Raw genomic sequence first — 24,533 nt, 5'->3', positions numbered from 1 at the left:
GTTTCATACTGACGAAGGGGGCAATTTCAACTATATTCCAGCAAGCGGTAAGTATAGTGATTTAATATGGAAGTAGCGATCAACTTAACATCGTTTCTCTTAGTAGGATGAAAATAATCTTACTTAAACTGTGATTAATATACAGAAAGTGATCAAAGAACAATCCCTTTCCAATCGTCCAAGCTGTCAATCAACCACACAGCGCGAGTTTATCTGGACACTTGCCAAAACTCGTTATGAAATAAATGACGCTGTTACACTGCACAACGAAGCTCTTACTGTATTTATATGCCTCATGTTTGCATTGGTGAAATCATTAGTGAGAGTGCAGAAACTGCGTTGCAATGATAAGATCTTTTTTCACGCGATCAACAGGCTGTCATCTGCTCAACGCTCACTGCAATTTTTTATGTGATTAAAATAGATCTAAATACTTAAAAAACTTCTCACGATTCGTTAATCCCGATAGTTGTAATAGTAAAAACGTATAATAGCTGTAATAGTAAAAGTTTTACAGATAGTTCCACATGTAATGCCAGATATTTCATATGCAAGCATGTCAGCCAATCACAGCAGAGGGCGTTTACACTGAAGTCTCACAGCAGACACGCCCCTTCAAACAGAGTGTTCAAACCAGGGAATGAAATCAGGCTAGGAAATATGCCTTTTATTTCTAAATTATAACAATTTTTGATCTAAAAAACATACTAACATTATAAGGGCACCCCTGGAAACATGATAAAATAATAAAAATAATCCATGGAATGGGACCTTTAAAGAAATGTTCATTTAAAAGCAGCCCTCATTCATCAGTGTATTATGTTACCATTAGAGATGCGCGCATGCATCAACCGTCGCCGAGTCCGCTGCTGAAGGTGATGATCATCCATTTATCATCACGCGTAACAACACATAATTGTAATTTGGCTATGGGGTGCGGATTCTTAAATCAGAGAAAATTATTGTGGCGGGTGGGTGATTTGTTTTTGGCTGCGGGTTCGGGTGACGTTGGAGCTCATCCGCGCATCTGACACATAGACTGATCTGACACCTTTAGGCTTGTTCGACTTCATGCAGCTCTGCGCAGACCGATCGGCGGCTGACTTGAAGCAGTGCATGCCGGTTAGAAATTTTGTCCGACTTGATACAGCGCCGACGCCACGTGACTGTGACGTATGCCATCAAAGTACCGCGAGAGCGATTCGAGAGTAGCCGGAGAACTCAGCCAGCGCAGCTTCTCAAGAGCGGCTGCACTGGGCTGCAGGAGGGCTGATGACGACACAGCTGTTCCACGATTGGCCGGATTCACCGCATGACAACGATCACATGTGTTTCGTGTTTATTCAAACACCTTTAGTTCTTCTAAAGCTCACAAATAAGATTTTTATAACAGTAAACACTCTTTTCATGTCGTTGCTATGTTATATTATGTCATGTTTATCAAATTAAAACTGATTAAAAAACTCCACTTCATTGATAGTAGCTTATGTTGAACTTTATTCTTGTTCAAACAGACGCTGTATGAAGCAGTACATAAAGTATTGAATGAAAATGTCTCTGAAACATCTGTGTATTATTTGGCAAATATTGCATTTATTTCACTGCAGCTGTGGTAAAGTATGCAAACACCACGTGAGCGGTCACTACGGGAACCAGAAAGTGTCCGACTTCACGTCTCCGTTTGCAGCTCCTCCCCGCCTGCACGCGGCTACTCTCGCCGATCGGTTGCATCCAGCCGCAGGCGATGTCGAACACACCTATTATCTGTGCGGTTCATGACGAGGCGAGGCGACCCAGAGTCAGCTGACCCGAGTCATGTGATCCAACATGTCGCACGCGGAACTACCCAGACTGATAAACATTTTCATCCTGTGGTAGAGTTTGCGCTAATTGTTTTATATGTACTGTATGACTAACTCATCGACTGACTGACGGTCGATGATATGTAGTTAATCTGAACTGTGTCTTTCAAACACTACTGGACGTGCTAAAAGTATTTACGCTTTACATTTAATGAGAGCGCATGACTGAACAGTAATAATTACACTCGTGTAAGATTATAAAACCAATGTCAAGATGATACACACTGTATTATTTTTTCTCCTAACGCTTTCTGTCTGTGCGCATACATCGTTTGATGGTGAGTATATGTTTTAAATACAAAAATAAGATATTACACAAGGGGAAACAAAGAAGTTATTATCACTTTATTTACAGATGCAGAAGTGACCATCAAAGCGCCAGCAATAGTGAATCTACAGGAAAAATCCTCTGGAAACATCAACATAACACTAAGGTATGATATGTGTATTAACTCTAATATCACTGAGTAAATGTGTATTTTGGGAAATCATTTAAATTTGGCTTCTCATGTGTTTGCATTTACAGTTCATCGTTAAACACACCTGTAACCGTTTATTTCAATATCACATATTCATCAAAAAATATCTCTTCAATAATTCAACTGCCTGATGAGGTATGTGCACTTTTTTTCTATAATATTTTTCTATACAACTGCAGTAAAGTTGGTTTTCTACTGCATATTATATTTTGACGCCTGCTTTTACATGGAATATGTAAAATTCTGGTTTGGAGCTTTTTTATTATATCTTTAGATTTATATTATAAGGCATCATATATGTCATAAAGTTATTTTCAGTATAAAAATCTCTTTGTCTGTGCCATCCATATCCAGTCTATCCATTCAATCATAATCTAATTATCTGATTTATACATGAATAATCACTTTAACTTAAAACAATTGAATCTATGTTTGTCCTCCGTCATCTCGCACAGGTTGTTGTGCCAGCAGGAAACACGTCTGTATCTTTGGAAGTGCAGACAAAAGCTGTTGGTCAGTTGACCGCTTACCTTTACAGCAATGACACTCGCATAAAAAGGTGTGTTGTAAGCTAAATTCTCTTAATCTGTTACCAATTTAACATAGCACTGGATGAAAATGAAACAAGTGATCTTCTCCTACAGCTTCCTATTGGTTTCTCAAGAACTCTTCAGCCTACATTTTGTTCAACACATGGGCATTCTTTATAAAGTTTTAATTTTTTCCAATACTGTTATTTTTTGCTGTCAGTTACAGTATGAAGTAACACGAGTGGATGGACTATAACCAGATTTAGAGACATTTGCATCAGCACCTTGCAAAACCAGTTCTAATATAGTTAGTTCCTTAATTCAGGGGATTTCACACTGGTGTTTGTGTGCCTTTGGGTAATAGTTGAACTGTATTTAGTGTTAAAAGTGCTATGTAGTGTTCATTTTGTCAGCTATTTTTAATTTAGTCTTAGTCTCTTAGTCCTGTGCCGAATGTACTTTTTTAGTGTTTCTCATATTTAGTGAACCTAGTCCTTTTTTTGTTTAGTCAGGTTTTTGTTGACTACTTATTTTGCTCAATTTTAATTACAAAGATTGTTGTCATTTGAGAAATTATTTTTACATTTCATCAAAATGATTTCATCTATAAGCACAAATCAAGAGAATGTCGACTCATACGCATGGTTTATTTGACCTCATCTAGTTTCCTGATTTATTTCTCATATGAATTAAGACACTCTCTACATTATGAAAACAGGCAAAACTAGAAACTTCTCTCAAAAAATAAAACAGTGAAATTCCTTTAATTCCATTAAAACTCATCTTTGATCACCAAAATTACATATTTTTTTTCATGCCTTAAAATAGCTTGAATGTAACTCTACACCCTTGCCTCATTTAGTATATGCGGTTCTATGAATATGCAAATTAGCCCCGCCTCCACTCACTCGCAGCAGCTCAGAGATCCACTCGTTGACGATCACACGTTTGACGTCAGAAACACCAGCGATTTCAAACCGTGTTTTTGAGACTGTCTTTGGTTCACTACAGTTTTAAAGAGAAAATACTCAGTAATGGTGTCGACTTAGGAATGTGTACATGGTTTGTCTTAAAGCACATTAAAAACACCACATAGACATATAAACAACATTTAAAACTTGATTTTCACCACAGGGGGACATTCATATTTTTCTATAAAAAACCCCCAGCAAAACAGTCTGTAATATTTTGTTTTTTTAAAAAACAAAGAGAGATTTTGGTAAAATTTTTATTTTGTTACTACATTTTAGTCTCGTCTTTTTTCATCAATGATATTCCCTGTTGATATTGTCACAGTTATCATTTAATGATATTAGTGTCGTCTAGAGATGCACCGATTACAATTTTCTGGGCCGATTCCGATTTCCGATTTTTCATTAAGTTTGACCTGCCGATACCGATTTTAGCCGATTCCGATTTCATTTTTTCTAACCACTTTACAGCACACACAAATATTTATTTTATATCTTTTCTGTAATAGAACATTTTACAATTTGCATAGTTCACACACATCTAAAGTGCAGTGTTATGGAAGAACCATTTCCTTTTCACATTCAATATCCAATATTTTTTTATATATGTATTTAACAAACTAAACGTCTGTATGAAAACAGGGAATGGCAATAAAATAATATATAAATAAAAAATAAAATAATATAGCCTTGCAGTATAAAGATATTTCTCAAAGCACACACGGCCGATCACGTGAAAATCGGTCAATTCCGGTCACCAGCCGATCAATCGGTGCATCTCTAGTGTCGTCTCGTCATCGTCTCAGTCATAGAAAAAAAGGTCGACAAACATAGATTTCGTTAATCAAATTAACACTAGTGCTATACAAATACATTTACATTGAATTGAAAAAGTTTCTATAATATTTGAATTTTTTTAACAGCAAAAAAAAAAAAAAGTGCCCCATATTGTGCTGTATTTCCTAATTTTGTTTTGGAAGTCTCCTACAATAGGTTTACATGCATCGAATGTCAAAAACTCTAGCCAGGCTTCTCTTTAGGAGAGTTTCAGTCTCTATAAACTCCTCCTTTCTGAGAGCCTATTCTGCTCTGATTGGCCAGACGGGCCAGTTTGTTGTGATTGGTCTACTGCTTACAGCGTATGTTGTGCACACAGTGTTACAACAGTAATGATGGCCTTAGTTTTACTATATCAGATCCATCCCGAGACCACATCCTTTGGAAGAGCATGACTGCATAACTCCATTTATTGTGATATTTAAAACTTTGCAGACCTTTTGCTTTTACAAACAGCAATAACACACACTACATGAAAGGAAATATCTGCAAAAGCATGCAATATGGGCACTAGATATTTTCCAGATAATATTTTGATAATTTGTTTTGGCTTTAGTGCATTGATAAATAAAAGCATATGTTGAATTATTTTAGATGTGCATTAAGAAAACACAGCTTTCTCTTTTTCTCTTTTCCAGCTCCGAAACACGAATCAGATTCTTGATTGTCAGAAGCAACGTCCTTTTCATCATCAACCAAATCATTGGCTGGATCTACTTCCTGGCCTGGTCCGTGTCGTTCTACCCACAGGCGTTCGAGAACTGGAAACGACGAAGGTACAAGTTTATCTTTGAGATTTAAGGATTTAGACTTAATGAAAATATGATGAATAACGTGTGTGTTTTGTTTCATACAGTGTGGTTGGCCTCAATTTCGATTTCCTCGCTCTCAACTTGACTGGATTCATTGCTTACAGTGTGTTCAACGTTGGTCTGTTCTGGGTGCCTTATATACAGGTGCATGCAAATTGACAGCTTTCAGGTTGTCAAATTTATTTGTAAAAAATTACACGCTTAGGTCTAATTTAGTGCTAGTTGTACTAAAGCGGTATACTGTCTTTAGCTATTGTCTGATTGTTTACTAGCAGTTTTTTAATGGAGATGATAAATGGTGCATCTACAGGAGGAGTTCTTGAAGAAAGATCCGAATGGAGTCATTCCTGTCGATGCCAATGACGTCTTCTTCAGTCTCCATGCAGTAGTTCTCACTCTCATCTATATTTGCCAGTGTGCCATCTATGAGGTAAAAATTGTAACACTAATGTGAAAATATTAATATTAACAATCTATTATTTTACACACACATATACATTAGAGGTCTGCACGGGCTGTAAACTGAATCCCGAACCCGGCTCGTACCTGTGAGCGCTCAACCCTACCCGACCCGTCCGGTACAGTTACATTTTAAGCCCGAACCTGAAATCCGTTTCTCACAACAAATACCTTTTTGCAATATGCTGTATTTTAGAATTGCATGCAACAATCAGTAAACAAATACATGTAAACAAGCACAGTTTCATCAAGAGGCACACCAGAGGAAAATGAAAAGTTATCTAAAGCCGCGTTTCCACCGCAGGAACTTTCCCCAGGAACTAGGAACTTTGGGCTGGTACTCGATGTGTTTACACCGCAGGAACCAGGGTCTAAATGAAGTTCCGGGTAAATATTTCCCCCTCCGATAGTCCCTGCCCACGAGGTAGTACTTTTTCAAAGTTCAGGAACTTTCAGGGGTGGGACTTGTGCGCTGCACAAGCTGATTGGTTGTGTTCACGCCGCATTTTTGGTTGGATGACTCCACGCAGCATTTTATTTATTTTTAACCTCCCTTTTTAAAAAATCTATTGCGGTTCGTGTCGTGGCTTCATGCAGTAAGAGTTGTCTGTCTGCAAATATGGAATTTAATAAAAAAAAAAAACTGGTGGACTGGCGACGAGTTTCAGGCTTTATTTTGTGGAAGAGGAAACTTTCAGCGTGTTCGTCCCAGCCATCTCACGGTCAATGTCCGCAATAGTTGATAACATATTTTATATCTAACGTTAGCATTACGAGCTTACTGAACACGCTTTATCAGTGCTCGTCTCTTTTCTGCCACAGCTTTTATTATTAAGTCATTATGTTTACACATTGTCACCTATTGCAAGGCACTCCAAACCATGTTAAATTTAGGTACTATTAACAGGATTGAAATAGCGCTTTGAGGTTAGTAACAAACAACTATTTACAAGACTTTCACTATTTATGATTGATAGACGGGGTTCAGGCTTTTTTTAAGCGTATTTGCGAAAGAGGGAATTTTTGCGCGTTCGTCCCTGGCATCTCACAATAACTGATAACATACGTTGTCTAATTTTATACGCATACAAGCTTTCTGAACACGCTTTAGTATCAGTGCTCGTCTATTTTGTTTTGTTAATTACCTCGTTAGTAAACCAATACATAACTGCAGCACAGTTTGAATCTCCTCCATACTTATTATAAATGTGGCGCTCAAAACTGATTACTGTACGTCGCAGACTGGGAGGAGCAGTTGCGCGCAGTTTACCTTCCCGGTACTTTAGACCGCGGTGTAAACGCAGAAAGCAACCGGTCTGGGGCAAAAAAAGTTCCTGGGAAAAAAGTTCCTGGGACAAATTGTTCCGGGTAATTTTGGTGGAAACGCGGCTAAAGTTATGAAACTTTGCAGGGTGAACAGGTGTAAGAGTCACATAAATTCCTCTTGAACTCAAACGTCAAAACAAAGTTCGCTCAGTGTTGACCGTAACGGGAAAACACCTGGACATCTTCCATGTTTTGTTTTGCTTGCTGTCTGCTGGGTTGTGGCCAAAATAATGTGCAAGAGCACACACGCAAAACAGTTTTGTATAAATCAATTATTTTTGCACACATGCTCTTGCTCGCCTCTCGCTTGCTCTTTCGGTCACAACACAGCAGACAGACCGCAAACCTATGTACATACATATATGTAAATATATCGTTTTTCTTTAGTTTCAACCACGAACCCGAAGCTATTTATAAATATAGTGTAATATTTCTATCTATCTATCTATCTATCTATCTATCTATCTATCTATCTATCTATCTATCTGCTTAAAAGTTTGGGGTCAGTCTTTTTTTCAAAAAGGTAATTATTTTATTTAGCAAGGATGCACTCACTCAATACAGAAATGACAATACATATTTTTACATTATACAAAAAATATATATTGTAAATAAATAAATGCTGTTCTTTTGAACTTTCTGTTTATTAAAGAATCCTGAAAAATGTTGTCGCATTATTACACACAAAAATTATTTGGAAGCACATATGTTTTCAACATTGATGATAATAATAAATGTTTCTTGAGCAGCAGACCAGAATATTAGAATAATTTCTGAAGGATCATGTGACACTGATGATGCTGACAATTCAACAGGAATAAATTACATTTTAAAACATATTAAAAAGGAAAAGTTGTTATAATAATCTAAAAATATTTCACAATGTTATTGTTTTTGCAGTATTTTTTTTTAATCAAATAAATGCAGTCTTCTTTCTAAAACATTAAAATATCTTACTGACCCCAAACTTTTAAATGGTATAGTAATCAATTTATGACAAGTAATAATTAGTAAAATTAGTAGTTTTTAAAAAAAGTATATATTTTTTGTATTATAAAAAATCACAATTAAAAAAACAAGTAATAAAAACTCGGTGAGTGTTTTAGCGCAATTTTCTCACCTCATGGGATCACAACACTAAGAGATAGTAAATCTTTTCCTGGATTTTTTTTGTGCGTTCCCGAGATTAGACCTTCCTTAACATAATGCCGAAAACCCGAAGTCTCTAGGTGGTCTGGTTGAGGAGTAGATAGAAGTGCAAGATTGGTGCGCACAGACAGAACAGAACAGAAATCATGAGTTAACCAGCGCAATTTCCGGGGGAAAATTGCGCTAAAAAGTTAAAGGAGCCGTATGTAAGATTGTGGCCAAAACTGGTACTGCAATCACTTTCAGAGCGGTGTATCCCCTCCCCCTCCCCCCTGACTCGAGGTTGCCAGATAGGCTGCAAGATCCAGCAGAAACGTAGGCTGCCTACGTAGCTGTGGTAACTAGAGCAGAGCTGGCAACCTGGATGCTGAAACACTACTGACTTCGTGATTGGTAGATAGGTGGAGGGTGGAGCTTCAGGCCAAAACACAAGATGACAACATCAACATCAGTTGAGGGCTGCAACTTCACTTTTTAAATGACAATATCCTGGCCGTACTACTGTTGTCAGTGATATAAGTATTTGAAATGAACATGATTTCTTAATGTCTAGTGACATATCAGGGCCTTTTTATGATTAATTGAAATACATTTCTTACATACAGCTCCTTTAAGAGAGCGAAATTGCATTGCTTCTTAAACTGTTCTTAAACTTTTTGTTTTTTATTTAGAGAGGTGGGCAAAAGGTTTCCAAAGTGGCCATTGGGTTATTAGTGATTGGCTGGACCTTTGCGTTCGTCTCCCTGTTTGTTGCTGTGGCACAGAAGATCTCCTGGCTGGATTATCTGTACTATTTCTCTTACATTAAACTGGGTGTCACTCTTGTAAAGTACATCCCTCAGGTACAACTATTGATCTCACAACATAACAGCACAAAAATGCTTTAAAGTTACACCCACAAATTAAAATTCTTTCATCATTTACTCACTGTTGTATTAATGAAATACAAAGGAGATGTATATCATATGTTTTTTGTTCTTACAAACAAAAGTCCATGAGAACTGGGGCTTTCAAACTCCAAAAACAACACTTCATTATGTTCGATGTCAAATCTCATTCAGTTGGAAACATTCAGTGTGTTCTGTTCAGTCGTGAGAAACATGAGAATCAATCCTGCATGACATCATGTTTGAATATTCACATGCGTGAAAGACATTTGAGAGCTGTGGTGGATTTGTATTTGGTAAAATGTCAGTTTGTAATGTCATAAGGGTGGGTAAATGAGGACAGTTTTTTACAGTTTTGAGTGAACTATCCCGTTAAAAATGATGGCTACTTATAGACCAGTGCAGTAGTTTTTGTTTTGATGCAGTTCACTGCAATGCTAAACATAGATTTCACACTTCTCCTTTTTCTAACAGAATTGTACACTTGCCTGTACTTGTGGCTTGTAACAGTAGATTGAGAAAGAGTTTCCAATGAATCAGGACATTAGAAGGGTTACGTCTAAGAAAGTGTACCTATCTGTGTCCTGAAGTGTAGAATGTTTGATTTCGATAGAATTTGATTGTACATTGGAGTAACATAATTTGTGTAACATATTTAGGGCTAAATCTTAGAAAATATAAATTTTGGGTCAAATTTTGACCCCCCCCCCCCCATTTTGACCCCCCCCCCCCCCCGTTTTGACCCCCCCCCCCCCCCGTTTTGACCCCCCCCCCCATGAATCAAATTTGATCCAAAATTAATATTTTATATACACAGTATAAAGATCAACAGTATGTAACTTTGCTTCCTATAAATAACATATACTGTATATATGTATATATTTATAGGAAGCAAAGTTACATACTGTTGATCTTTTAATTACTTAAACTAATGAACACTGCTATCAATCAAATGAAATTCAAAAAAAACAAAATTCATCTTACTAATAGTCTTAAAATGGCCAGTTAATATAATTAAGTTCTTGATTTTTAACTGTTGTATAAAATCAGTTTTGCAATCATACTGATATTGGGAAAAAGACCACTCTTGCTCACGTGATGCTTAATTATATTAGGTTATAAAATGAGTGCTATATATGAGTGCTATTGCCTAAATTATTGCCTATATTGAGATGAAATATATAATATACTGTATTCAAATATGGATCAATTGCATTAAAAACAAAACTTGATTGTTTACATATTCTAGACATTTCCACAAAGCCTGGTTCCATTATTAAAAAATATGTGGTATTTTTTAGCATATTCTTTATTGAAAACAGGTTAAAATATTTTATATAACATATTTTACACTTACAGTAAATAATTGTGAATTACTTTTCAGGCGTACATGAACTACCGCAGGCAGAGCACAAAGGGATGGAGTATCGGGAACGTGCTGTTGGACTTCACAGGGGGAAGTTTCAGTTTGATTCAGATGTTCCTTCAGGCCTATAACAACGGTGAGACAACAGAAAACTTTCATTTCCTATACGAAACACTTCAGTGAAGTTGGAATGCACTCAAATAATTGTTTTAATTTATGTTTCCTTGACAGATAAATGGAAGTTTATATTTGGAGACCCCACAAAGTTTGGACTGGGCGTGTTCTCAATATTCTTTGACATTCTTTTCATAATACAGCATTATTGTCTGTATAGAAACAGAGAGCCACTGTATCATGATTTAGATGCTCAGAGCGATGACCAAACTGATGTTAAAAGATGACTGGGAACATGGCGATAACATGAAGATTTTATATGGATTTTTATGTCTTTTTGTACACACTAATCTAAAGTGTGAACCATCTATTAAAGGGAATGTGTATCTTACTCCAAAATATGCAAAATAGCACTTGTTTCATATGGTTTAGTTTATATATTTATAAATCATTTTTCTTATTCCAATAAATTGATGCTCAGGTAAACTATTGGAACTGGTACTGTAATGAAATGAATGCAACACAATATAAGCAGGTTTGTGTTGGTTGTTGTCTATATTTCATGTTTCACACTGTCATCTGGTGGCTGTAAGATAAACTACATGAGACAAATCTTCAGTACTGCAATCTGACTATGGTGTTACTTAAGTTTTGTTCTTCTCATATTTTTAGCGCAATTTTCCAACGGACAAAATTGCGATTGTTAACTCATGATTTCTGTTCTGTCTGTGCGCACCAATCTTGCACTTCTATCTCCTCCTCAACCAGACCACCTAGAGACTTCGGGTTTTCGGCATTATGTTAAGGAAGGTCTAATCTCGGGAACGCACAAAAAAAAAAAACATAAAAAGATTTACTATCTCTTAGTGTTGTGATCCCATGACGTCAGAAAATTGCGCTAAAACACTCACTGAGTTTTTATTACTTGTTTAGTCTGTTAACTATGTGTCCCGGTAGCAGAACATACGGTTAACAGGCTACTGTACATAAAACCTGTTTGGAGACTTCAAATTTGAAACACAACTTGGTTCACCCAAAAAAAAAAAAAAAAAAAAAAAAATTCTGTCATTACTCACTCACCCTCAAGTCCTTCCAAACCTGTAAGACCTTAGATCTTCCGAACACAAATGAAGATATTTTTTATAAAATCTGAGTGATTTCTGTTCCTCCATTGACAGTCTATGCAATTACCACGCTTAAAAAAAGTTCATAAACTAATCCATATGAATTGAGTGGTTTAGTCCAAATTGCTTTATATGATGAACAGATTGAATTTAGGCTTTTATTCACATATGAACATTCATCAACTCAAAAGTTCAATCAGTTGTGGTAAACAGAAACTCAAGCATGTTCTCTTGACCTGCGAGAACCAGTGAGGTTCATTGTCATGTTACGCAGCATGTTTGAGCTTTAGCAAGAACCAATGAGGTTCTGTTTATGTTCGCTGATCAATGCCTAAATTAAATCTGTTCATCATTTAAAGTGATCAAGTCTCTTCAGAAAATTTGGACTAAACCGTTCAATTCTTATGGATTATTTTTACAATCTCTTGAACGTTTTGCAACATCAAAGTGGTAGTTGCGTAGCCGTCAATGGAAGGACAGACAGCTCAGATTTCATCAAAAAGATCTTCATTTGTGTTCTGAGAGTCTTACAGGTTTGGAACAACATTAGGGTGAGTAATCAATGACAGAATTTTCATTTTTTTGGTGAACTTACCCTTTAAACAAATGGTTTTGATTTTTCAAGTAAATAGACTGATATTATTTTATAAAATACATATTGTGTATAGAATCTTTTTTTTTTTTTTTAGTTCAGTATATTTGCTTTACAGTAAACTTATACTTTTATAACTTTTGAAGTTATTCACTTGCAATAATCTGAGGGTCTTCTTTAAAAAGAGACGAACTTTAGGTCTGTATTCCAAAACATTCATGAACTATTTAAGATCGATGCTCAAAAAGGGGAGTGATAGTTAACAGGTTAAAGTAAAATAAAATAAAACAACATTATAATTCTTTAGTAGGCTAATATCGTTCCTTTACTCTGCAAACGCGCGACAGATCTGAGCTCAGTCTCAGTGCAGCTCACGCTCTCTGCGTCACTGTTGAGCGCAAGGGATTATGGTTAGACAGCCGGAAGTAAGATGGCGGAGGTGACAGACGAGGGTAAGAGGTGCTTGTGTCTTAAATACCTGACATCTTTTGCCATACCCGTTTATTAATTATAATGAGTCATGGTATGATGTCTTAGACTGTTTGGAGTTGAGAGATCGAGTGCTTGCTTATTGTTGTTGATTTAATTACGCGTTTTTTTCGTAGCATTTTAAACGCACCGGCCTCAGTAAGAGACATAACTAATGTTTACATACATTTGTGTTTATTCATATTCTCTTTCAGAAGAGTTTTAATTATGTCCAGGTAACGTTACTATATATTTGTTTCTGTTTATATGCAGGCATGTACATTTCTGCTATTTCCATCAATTGTATACTGGCTGTCGCTGTAAATGCGTGTATTGCAGTTATTTCTGTCTGCGGGTTTCTGGTAGTTGGTGGCAGTAGTTGATGTGTCAGTTTCAACACGTTTTAAATAAACGTCGTTTGAGTAAGAGGCATTAAGAGGAATTACGGTGTGCTCTTTTTCCAGCCTAGAAAGTCAACTGTGATGTGTGTAACGTTAGTGAGTTTAGGTGCCGTTTTGTACAGCAAATACAATATTTATGTTAAAAATCTATTCTTCTATTAATACGAATTTAAATGTTTAATTAAGAGAAGTATATATATTTTTAATTGATTTAATTCAAGTTTATCTGAAACTTTAGCCTTTTTGATATTTGAAAAACAACACAGTTGTAGCTAGCCACCAATCAATTCCCCATGGAAAAATATAAAGTTCCGCCCTAATTTTTTTATTGTTTGAGAAGCCATTTCATTTGGAATATACGTCACAATAGGGAAGAAAAGATTGTAACTTTTATTTCATACTAACTTTAACAGGTCAATAAATATGCATACACAGTCAAGTCACCTTCATTTATATAGAGTTTTTAACAATATAGATTGTTTCAAAGCAGCTTTACAGAAATAATAGGAAATTAAAGTAAGAGAGATTGTTTTGGCTTTACAGCAGCTCTAGAATAAAGCTATTGTCCAGCTAAAGTTAGTTTTGACTGATTCACTTCCGTTGCAAAGATCATTAGTTATTAACTTAGGGGCTGCTAACATGACACCGTTCTAACAGAAACCCTTAAAGGTGCCTTGTGTAATGTCCGCCAAAAAATCAATTCATACTCCACATTCCATACCAGATGGGGGCAGTATACCTCCAGAAAGTGAGTTGGTCTACTCTAGAGTAACAACCGAGAAACGGCATAGTCTCTGTGCTCCGCCCCTACCTTCACAACGACCCTAGAGCCATAGCCGAAGCCAAGCCAACTCCTAATAGAGGACGTTTTGACTCCAGAGGAACGTTGGTTGATGTCAAGTGATTTTGAAATATGACATCTTCAAGCTACTCCCCTTCACCTTTACCAGTGAATATGTTCATATTCGTTTTGTTCATATTACATTTTTATTGTTAGTTTGAATTACATTAATTTGACAGACAGCATTCGCTGATGTTGACCAAGCTAGCGCCAACGTAACCAGAGCTGCCAACTCTCATGCATTCACCGCGAGACACACGCAATTGACACTTTTCACACGCTCTCACGCCACACATCAATTTTCTCACGCACAGAAAAATCGCGAATCAAAGAGGACACGGAGACCGACAGACTAGACAGAGCAGGTTAGTTATGATATAAAAAAATCTCAGCTCTCAGATTCTGTCAATTTTATTATGCAATTCAAACAATAAATACCGTTTTGGCGCTTGTAAATGTAACCCGAGAGATCCCTAGCGGCACGTGACCCGATCATCTCTACTAGCTAATAGTAAAAAAAACACGAACACTGTAGAAAGATACAGTAGGCTACAACTTACCAAAATGTATTACTCATACATAATATCGACCAATCAGTGTTTTTTATCAGCGTGAAGAGGTCAATAACATAGCTGGAGAACAATTATGTCAGATTTACCTCAGGAAAGCCATTTAATTTACTCTGGTTCTGTTACTTTTTTTTTATCAGATTTTATTTGCGATTCCGTGCAGCGGGTGGTTGTGGTGGTGGTAAGGCCTAAAAAAAAAGAAAAGTTTGGCTCCTGTTGGTTGTCAGTTGAGGTCATGGGTCGGTAGGGATTTTTAAATTTTTTTTCTCAGTGGCAGCAAGAGAGAGGTAGGAAATTATTTTAATATTTTTAATTTTACTTTACAGTAGCGATGGATACTCTATTTTTTCATAACATAGCCTACCTAGATTACATTTACATGTACCTATACCACCTTGTGTGTCCCAGCATGTTACACACACACACGCTGATTTTAAATGTGTGTACTTTTTTCTTCTCCAAAAAACCAGGCATCTCAAGCAATGTTTCATCTATACCTTTAATTGTATTAACCTCAATACAAACGGGGGAAACACGGGTTTAAAACAATCACATGCAAATGTAAAAATATATGCATATTTTTAGGAACACATCTACAAAAATATGCCTGTATTTCAAGTTGATAAAATAATTTAAAATCCACATTAGTTTATTTGTGCCCACGCGCCACGCCCTCCCAGGATCTATAACGTTACCTAGGCTACTTTCATTTTTAAAAATTCATCATAACCGCGCGCGCGATCTGCTTGCAGTCGTCGAGATATAGATGCTGAGGAGCTGAAGAAAAGAATAGTGGCAGGGGCGTCGGACTGGGGGTAAAACCAGTACTGATTACCAGGGCCCCAAGGGGAGAGAGGGCCCTTGAAAAGTCTGGAATATATTTTATTTGGAACATGGGGTCCCATCAGGACTGCCTATACATAGGGCCCGGGATCTTGTGCTACACCCCTGGCTAGTGGAGATTGTAAAGTTGTCGACAATACGTCATCAAAAATCAAGTCCAGTGTGTGGGAGTAATTTGGAGTTATCTGAAGAAAATATTGTGAAAGGCATATGTTGTTTTTGTGTTGGATAGCCGCAAATGTGGAACTTCATCGCTGAGGAAGCACGCAGATAACTGTGGTAACAAAGCAGTTCTATCGAACAGTATTTTCACATTTAACACTGTTAAGTATGTGTGGTGTGCAGGGCGTGTTTGAACCCAAAATTTATGTAGGCTAGACGAAATTGCGTGGCAGATATGTAGCCGCGTCTGTTCGATTGGTAAAATGTTAAGGTTACTCCGTTTTGTGGGAACGTTAGCCATGTTCTTCATGTACCGGCCTTTTTACAGCTTCGGCTGAAGTTGTCCTTGTGTTAATGGTTGTGTAATAACTTCTGTATGACCTGGCAATAAACATTTTTGTAAGTGTGTCTATAATGTGATTGGCTAAACTTATTTTATTTCGGGTGCGGGTCGGGTGTCGGTTCTATTTTAAGCAGGTCGGGTGCGGATTTCAATTAGTGCTGCTTTCGGATAACGGGTCGGATGCGGTTTTAAGCACTGTGGGTACGGGCGGGTGCGGATGTACAAAATCGGACCGTGCAGGACTCTGTCTTGCATCGCAAGAGTGCTATACAAAAACGGTGCTGTACAAAAACGTAAATTATAGTTTGCCTCAAAGTTTTTTATTTGTGTATTTATTTAATTTGTATTATTTCTTCCACAAGCTCATAAAATAAATTTGGGTCGCACATAAATTGACAGGGTCGGTCGGAAACCGGAACCAAACAAATTTTTTTTTTAGGCCTAAGCATAGCCTAGATATCATATATAAACGTGTTTATATATGATATCTATGGTGGTATGGGTCTCTTGCCAAGGGCTTCAGCCATTCTTCCGCTCTCTTCCCTGAACTGAAATGTAGTAGTGGGCTGTACTTTCCACACGATTGACATCAGGTTCAAGTACGCCCACAAGCCGTGCGAGTTATTCGTGTATTGCAGTTTGGCTGGTGGTTATGTTGCCCGCATACCGCCTCCCATGGCCGAAACTGATATTATGACACCTGTTGGGCTGTGGCTAGTAATTTAGCATGCTAATTCAGGTTGATATCTCTGCAGCACTATAACTTGTCATTTTTTTAATGACATCATCACCCTTATTTCTTCTCATTCTTTTGATGCGTGTAGCTCATTTTTTGGATATTTTTACCTCAATTCTTACACATGGCACCTTTAACGCGCTCCGGCTCGCTCATCCGCACAACAACAGTGCCTGGTGGCTCGAGAACGCAAACCTTGAAATAGGTTGAAAAATTATGATTTTTTTTTTTTTTATCTCTGCACAAACTTCAAAAAGGCAAACCTGTGAAAACGCTGACGGCGTGCACATACGTATTACGTGTTTAGTCTATAGGCATGCGTGTTTGAATATACATGTGCGCAGACATGTAGTCTTTCTTTACAAATTGACCTAAACAAATTACTTGTCTGGCCTTAAATTATAATACATAATTATTTATCGCTTCCGCGTAGCCATGAATTATTTCGACAAAGTTTTATCTGTACAGACATAAAGGGAAGGGGGCCTTCACAGGGAGAGACTAGTTGACACTTCAGGACTGCGTTGTCGTCGAGTCCAGGTGCAGGTCCTTCATCAGATCTGGATACGGCCTGGATCCGGTGGACTGCGGTAAACCTCGGGATAAACAGAGAGACTAATATTAGCGTAGATGCCATTCTTCTTATGATGTAACAAGTACATCAGGATTTATGGGAAGTGTTCCCGGTTCCGGCTGACCTAAACTATGCAGCCTAACATTGAATTATAGAAGTCTATATAATGTGTTATGTGTATGCCAGGTTAAAGAGATGTGTTTTTAGTCTACATTTAAACTGACAGAGTGTGTCTGCTTCCCGGACAATGTTAGGAAGACTGTTCCAGATTTTAGGTGCTAAATAGGAAAAGCAGTATATTTTGATATTCTAGGTACTATCAACTGGCCAGAATTTTGAGATCACAATAGACGTGAAGGACTATAATGCGTTAACAGCTCACTCAAGTACTGCGGAGCTAAACCAATTTACCAATCAACCAATCTAGCCTTGAGGTCATGAACGCATGAACTAATTGTTCCGTGTTTGTCATTGAGAGCATATGACGTTAGGGCTGGGTATCGTTCAAAAAATTTAGATACCAATACCGATATCTTGATTACGATACCGGTTCCTGAACGATACTTTTTACCAATTTTATGAAATCCATTTTTAACAAGATTACATAACATATTACCTCAGAAAAACTTTGTTTTTTTTTCAGTTTGACTCATGCTCCTTAGCCAGTGCACAAAGGAACAAAAAAAGCACAAAGGAACAAAATATTCCTTATACATATACATAAGGAACAACATATTTTTCAGCTCACCAAAGCTGAATTTGTTTGATCAAAAATACAGTAAAACTTGTAATATTGTGGAATAGTATTACAATTTAAAATCTTATTTGAATATATTTCAAAATGTAATTTATTCCTGTGATGTCAAAGCTGAATTTTCAAAATAATTACTTCAGTGTCACATGATCCTTCAGAAATATGAAAACAGTTTTTGGAAACTATGATAGGCTACATTTTTTCATGATGCTTTGATGAATAAAAATTTCAAAAGAACAGCATTTATTTGAAACAGAAATCTTTTGTAACATTACAGATGTTTTAAGGTAATTTTTGATCACTTTAATAATGCATCCTTCCTTACTGAAAAAAAAATTCTGACCAACCAACACATTTTTGAACGGCAGTGTACATTCAGTAGGTCATTACTGCAATAAACACTGTCAGAGTGATCAACAAGGTATCTCTTCATTTACCAGTCAAAGACGGAGCAACTTTCTGCTCTTATTTACTCCGTGCACTGTCAAGGGCTTCATCATATCTGTCGCGGTACCGGTCTTTGCAGCAATTATTTTACCGCAAATACTGCATCGCGCGCTGTTGGCATCGAGCCTGGAGAAATGTAGCCACACTTTTGATCGACTTTTCCACATCTTTAGGGTATTGTGAGTGTGTGTGTGCTCGCGTCTCATTGAGTATGTGCGCGAGTTTGTGTGTGTGTGTGTGTGCTCGCGTCTCAAAATGTGCGTGGACAGTTTGTGTGCGGGCGCGCGTCTCATATGAGTAGCCTATGTGCGCAGAGAGTTCCGCGCGTCTAGTGTGTGTAGAGTTTGCGTGTATGTGCGTGAGCGACTTTAGGCGTGTCGTTGTGCATTTCATATGTATTTGTTTGAGCACTGACGTTGACGAGTTAACCCCTTAGGTATCGAAATCTGGTACCGAAAAACAAGTCATTTTTCGATACTCGATACTATCGAGGCAATTCGGTCGGTACCTGAGAAGGATCGAACTCGGTACCCAGCCCTATATGACGTAATTTATATAAATTACGTCATATAGGGCTGGGTACCGAGTTCGGTATATGTATATATGTATATATATATATATATATATATATATATATATATATATATATATATATATATACAGGGCCTGAAGTTAACTTTTTTGACCACCAGCCACTGTGGCAGGTGGATTTAAAAATCCACCCGCCACAGTGACTTTTTACCAGCCACATAAAAGGTGAAAAAAAAAGGAATTGCACAAACATTTGTTCTTTAACTTGTAAGAATACACATTTAAGTGCTGTCAAGTTATTAACGAGATCCATACAAGTAATAATAACTCTTAGAATACAGATAGCAGCTATAGACCTAGTGCAGCTCGTATGTAAACAAATCACACGCGGCTGTGTTGATGGCTGGGCAGCTGTTAGTTACAGCGTTCAGGAACCGTTAAGCAGAACTAAATTAATATTGTTATTACTGGTAAAGTTACCGGGTACGCATTTTCTCACCGGTTCCCAACTCCCAACATCTGTGCAACTGTCATTGTAATGTAGCTTATGTCAGCGTTGCATTATCTCATCTCATCTCACCAACAGTTTAATACTTAACTCACATATTATTCAAACGTAGTCAGAGAAGGGCCTCATCGTTCTCTCCGATCACATATACGTTCCGAAACACTCAAACTGCGCTGCTTTCACAGATGCTTTCTGTACTCCAGTAATGTGCCGCCACATTTTTAGCTAAAATCCAACGAAATGGCTGACTTCGTTTAAATGTCAAAGAACAACAGTTGCAAAAAAAAAACAAAAAAAAACGCAAAGACCCGGCCCCTTTAGTTACTGTTGCTATGTCCGACAAGCTACGTTAAAATTTGGTCTTTTTAAAAAAATAAATAAAAGCATCAAATAAACATGAATGAACATAAGAAGGAATGTAGTTTTAACTGCGGAAAGATGTCAGTAGGCCTACTTAGTACACTCCGTTTTTTCAAGTTCAAATCATCCAACGTTGAACTCTCCTGACTGCTTTGTCGGACAAAAAAAGGCGGATTATGATTGGCCAGATCGCCGTCAATCAAACTCCCCGCGAAGGGTCGATTCTCATTGGCTATATATTGCCAATATGGCAGGTAGATTGACAATGTTACCCACCAATTGCAGAATTCACCCGCATTTGGCGTGTGGTCGGGTGTTAATTTCAGGCCCTGTATATATATATATATATATATATATATATATATATATATATATATATATATATATATATATATATATATATATATATATATATAGGAATATATATATATATATATATATATATATATATATATATATATATATATATATATATATAGGAATATATATATATATATATATATATATATATATATATATATATATATATATATATATATATATAGGATAAACACGCAGGGCCGCTTCATTCTCCAAATCAGACAGTGGACTATAAACATCTGTTGCAGTCTACAACAGGGCTGCATTTTAGGCTATTCAAAAATCTAAATTATTTTACGTTAACTGTTCAAAAATGAATGTGATATGGGTACTCACGATCGCACAGTTTGCATAACACATTGTCCTCCTTCATAGTTTGATCTACAGTCCAAAACCCGAAGTGCTTCCATATCGAACTCCTCAAGTTATAGGGGTTATCACTCATCTCTCATGTCGCACAGATTGATCGCCGTTGTCCTCCATTTGTTTGGCAAAACACCAGCAGCAGCCGATTGAAACTATAGGCACATAAAATTGGTGGGAATTTTCTTTTTAGTTTTCGCAACGCCTACTGCACTTTCGGAATTCTTCATTTTCTTTTTCTGCTTGTTTGTGAGTTTTGTTATATCTATCTTTTTTATTTGTTTAATTCGTTTAAAATTAATAGTGTACATGGTTAAAATCGATTCCCTATTTTTGTTTTCGAAACTTGTGTTGGTTGGTCCGATCGATTGTGCAATCAATTTTTGAACCTAAAGTGACAGCCCTAATCGATTATCAAAATAATCGTTAGTTGCAGCTCTTATATGTGTATATATTTATAAAGAAGTATTAAAGCAATTTAGTTTTAAAAATGTTATAATCCTAACAGTCATTTCTACTGTGTAGCTCCTGAAGGTATCTTGAGTAACATGTTTGTAATGTAGGCTAGTATGCAAATGACCTGAACTGGAAGCTATGCAACTTGTTTTACAGAATACAGAACTCAAATTGTTTTGTTGTTTGTTTGTTTTTTGTGACAAATATATATAAGGAAATATCACTGAGAGGAACCTTGTAGACTTTCTTGACTGTTTTTCAAAGTCTATTTGTTTCTTAAAGGGATAGTTCGCCCAAAAATGATATTTAAGCCATGATTTACTCACCCTCAAGCCGTTCGAGATGCATATTTCAATCTTTTTTCAGACGAACACATTTTCAGTTATTTTAGAAAATGTCTTAGATCTTTCAGTGGTTATAATGTGAAGCAATGGGGTCCAGCAGATTCAAGTCGCAAAATGTGCATGCATCCTTCACAAAAATAATCCATCCGGCTCCAGGGGGATAAACGAAGGCCTTCTGAGGGTAATCCGTGCAGTTTTGTCGTAAAAATATACATATTTAAAACTTTATAAACGAAAATAACTGGCTTCCGGTGGCGGTCGGCGCGCGTTCATGGAGATGAATGACGTCGTGACGTAGAGCGAACGTAGAGTTTTGTTTTGCTCTGCTCTCTGGCTGCGCTGTCACGCTCGGTCTACGTCACGACGCTTCCTGCGTAACGTCCTGCGTCCTACGTCATATGCCAGCAACCATCTCCATGAACGCGCACCGACCGCCACCGGAAGCCAGTTATTTTCGTTTATAAAGTTTTAAATATGTATATTTTTACGACAAAACTGCACGGATTACCCTCAGAAGGCCTTCGTTTATCCCCCTGGAGCCGGATGGATTACTTTTGAGAAGGATGCATGCACATTTTGCGACTTGAATCAGCTGGACCCCATTGCTTCACATTATAACCACTGAAAGATCTAAGACATTTTCTAAAATAACTGAAAATGTGTTCGTCTGAAAAAAGATTGAAATATGCATCTCGAACGGCTTGAGGGTGAGTAAATCATGGCTTAAATATCATTTTTGGGCGAACTATCCCTTTAATGTCAAATAGCCTAATTTGACCTTTTTAATTGTATGACCCCCATTCATGATTCAGAAATTTTTAAACTTTGTACATAATGGATTTATAAACAGGTAAGATTTAAAAACATTAATCTCAATTCAATGTCCCCGTAATTATGTGGTAAAAAAAAAATCTGTGTTATAAGTGTATAATGAATATAAATTATTATCCCTTAAATGTCACTCTTAATAGTCTTGTTTGAACTTGTTCGTTCGTCTTTGGCTAAGCCACTTGCTGTGAACTTTTCTTTGCGGAAGCTTCACGTTTATTTCAAGTGATTGATATAAAATAGTTCAACTTAAAACAACATTTTATGCCCAATTATTTCCCAGACGTAGTTTTGGTATTGAGGTCAAAGTTAACTTGCCTTAAGTTCTTTATATATTTATGTATATATATATAAAATATTAAATGAGTGTACATTCAATCTTTTTATGCCCAGGAACTAAATATGACTCACTATTTTCTTTTTTTAAAATGCAGATAAAATCATTTTGGGTCTGATGACTAGCTTGTTGAATCTGGGAGGAGTTTAGTTTTAAAATGTGCAACAATTCCTCAAATATTTGCTTCATTCTATTAGTATCTGGGTTTGAACATTTCTTGGAAGCAACTTTAGAGACATGAATGGCAGGAAGTGTGTTTGTAATGGTAAAAGTACAAGGTCTCACACTGCCGAGAGGGCTTTTGTCTGAGCTTCTCAATAGTAGCACAGCCTAAGATGCCCAATTACGCAGCACGTTCTTTAAAGCACATTTATTGTTGTTCTGTTTATTTGAGAGAGTTTATAACTAAGGTTCAGCATTTATATACAACATTGCATATTTATTTATGCATTATATTCAGCTTAGTTCTATAAAGGTTTGGTGGACTGTTGAAAACTGGTTTACAGTGGACAAGTTTTTGAATATCTCAGCCAAATGATTATTTGAATGTGGTCAGAACAGCACAAATAAAGTGTTTGGAATCAGATTTCCTAGCTCACATTAGTAGATGGTTTAAAGTTCAGATTTTTCTAGAGATGGCAAAATTATTGGTTGTTTATTTGATCTATTACGGCCCAAACTGACCTTACATAAAAATGTCTGTAGCCATTTGAAATTAGATGCAACCACTCCATTTTAATCAATCCAAACAAAAATGCTACATGTAGTGTGAGCAGTTGATTTTTATTTACTTTCAAGATTGAAAGCAAAAACAACATGGTCTGACTTTAGCTTTAGCTTTTAAATTATGCTACACAAAAGACAAAACAACTGCACAAAGCAAAAACAGCAGACGGACTGAATGAAAATGCAAATTCACTCTCTGCCAGTTTGGTGGCGCTTATGGAACAGCAGCAATATAGCGTTTCTTAGGTTACCGCTGTACACAAAGCAGTAAACACTACCGCTGTAAACACTAATACGCATTTATGCGGAGGGAAGAGGAAAAGAAAATTCCATCAACTTTTCTGAAAGCAGTCAGTTCCCTTCAAAGATACATTCATATAAACCCACACCCCCAGTTCAATATTTATATTTTGTCTTCCAATATTTCAAGCATCGCGAACAGTGAGTTTGCTGTGCCTGGTACAGTATTTGCTCTGTCTTCCCTCTACAATGAGAGTAAATAGGTGACTTACGAATGTCTAATATAGCCACTGGCTAGTAAATTGTTAGATTTCACTCGCCGGTGTTTGAGTTAGAGGCTAAGTTTAGCACAGATATATTTTCACTCGCATTCATCTTGAACATTCTGACTGAGCGCTTAAGAGAGTTTTGCTCTCTGTCTTTAAAGCGGACTATTGCAATTTATCTCAATGGCAGCACATTTGACGCACCATAAACTGTAGTGTGAAGGCGCTTGGGCCCTGTTTACTCTTGTCATGAAGCTGCATCTTAAGTAATTGGATAGCTATCTGATTGCAATTCAATTGTCCTAGACCACATAAAAGCACTTCTGTGTGTTTACATGGACGATTTTATGTGTTTTAAACCAATAAATCTGATTACTCAACTCACTTTTTAATGGCAAATGTAATGAGGCCCCTTGGTGTCCGATGTAGTACATGAGTACATCTAGACGCTATGCGTCTTTTCCTGCACACAGGTATGGTAGTTGAGTACTGATGTCTGCATCGTTAGTCAGTCTTATAGATCACATTTAGAAAAACAAATAGAAAATAATTGACAGAAAATAGAAAA

The 24,533-nt window shown here is 36.8% G+C and overlaps 2 protein-coding genes across 4 annotated transcripts in view; both read left to right on the top strand.

Annotated features, from left to right (window-relative positions):
- Positions 1-1,642: 1,642 nt before the first annotated feature.
- Positions 1,643-11,419, top strand: ctns (cystinosin, lysosomal cystine transporter). The gene is made up of 10 exons (XM_084101242.1): positions 1,643-2,140; positions 2,218-2,296; positions 2,389-2,476; positions 2,797-2,900; positions 5,318-5,455; positions 5,536-5,635; positions 5,802-5,921; positions 9,097-9,267; positions 10,697-10,814; positions 10,910-11,419. Exons 1-10 carry the CDS (start codon positions 2,077-2,079, stop codon positions 11,077-11,079), a joined length of 1,152 nt encoding a protein of 383 aa, XP_083957368.1. The 5' UTR covers positions 1,643-2,076; the 3' UTR covers positions 11,080-11,419.
- Positions 11,420-12,915: 1,496 nt separating this feature from the next.
- ranbp3a (RAN binding protein 3a) overlaps positions 12,916-24,533 on the top strand; it is a 30,210-nt gene continuing 18,592 nt past the window's right edge. For all 3 annotated transcript variants that reach the window (XM_084101979.1, XM_084101978.1, XM_084101980.1), the window contains exon 1: positions 12,916-12,960. The gene's annotated coding sequence lies outside the window, so the exon portion shown is untranslated. The remainder of the gene's footprint in view (positions 12,961-24,533) is intronic.

Source organism: Abramis brama (assembly GCF_963993115.1).
Source record: "Abramis brama genome assembly, chromosome: 23".
NCBI classification, from domain to species: Eukaryota; Metazoa; Chordata; class Actinopteri; order Cypriniformes; family Leuciscidae; genus Abramis; species Abramis brama.
This window is presented reverse-complemented; position numbering and strand designations above follow the sequence as displayed.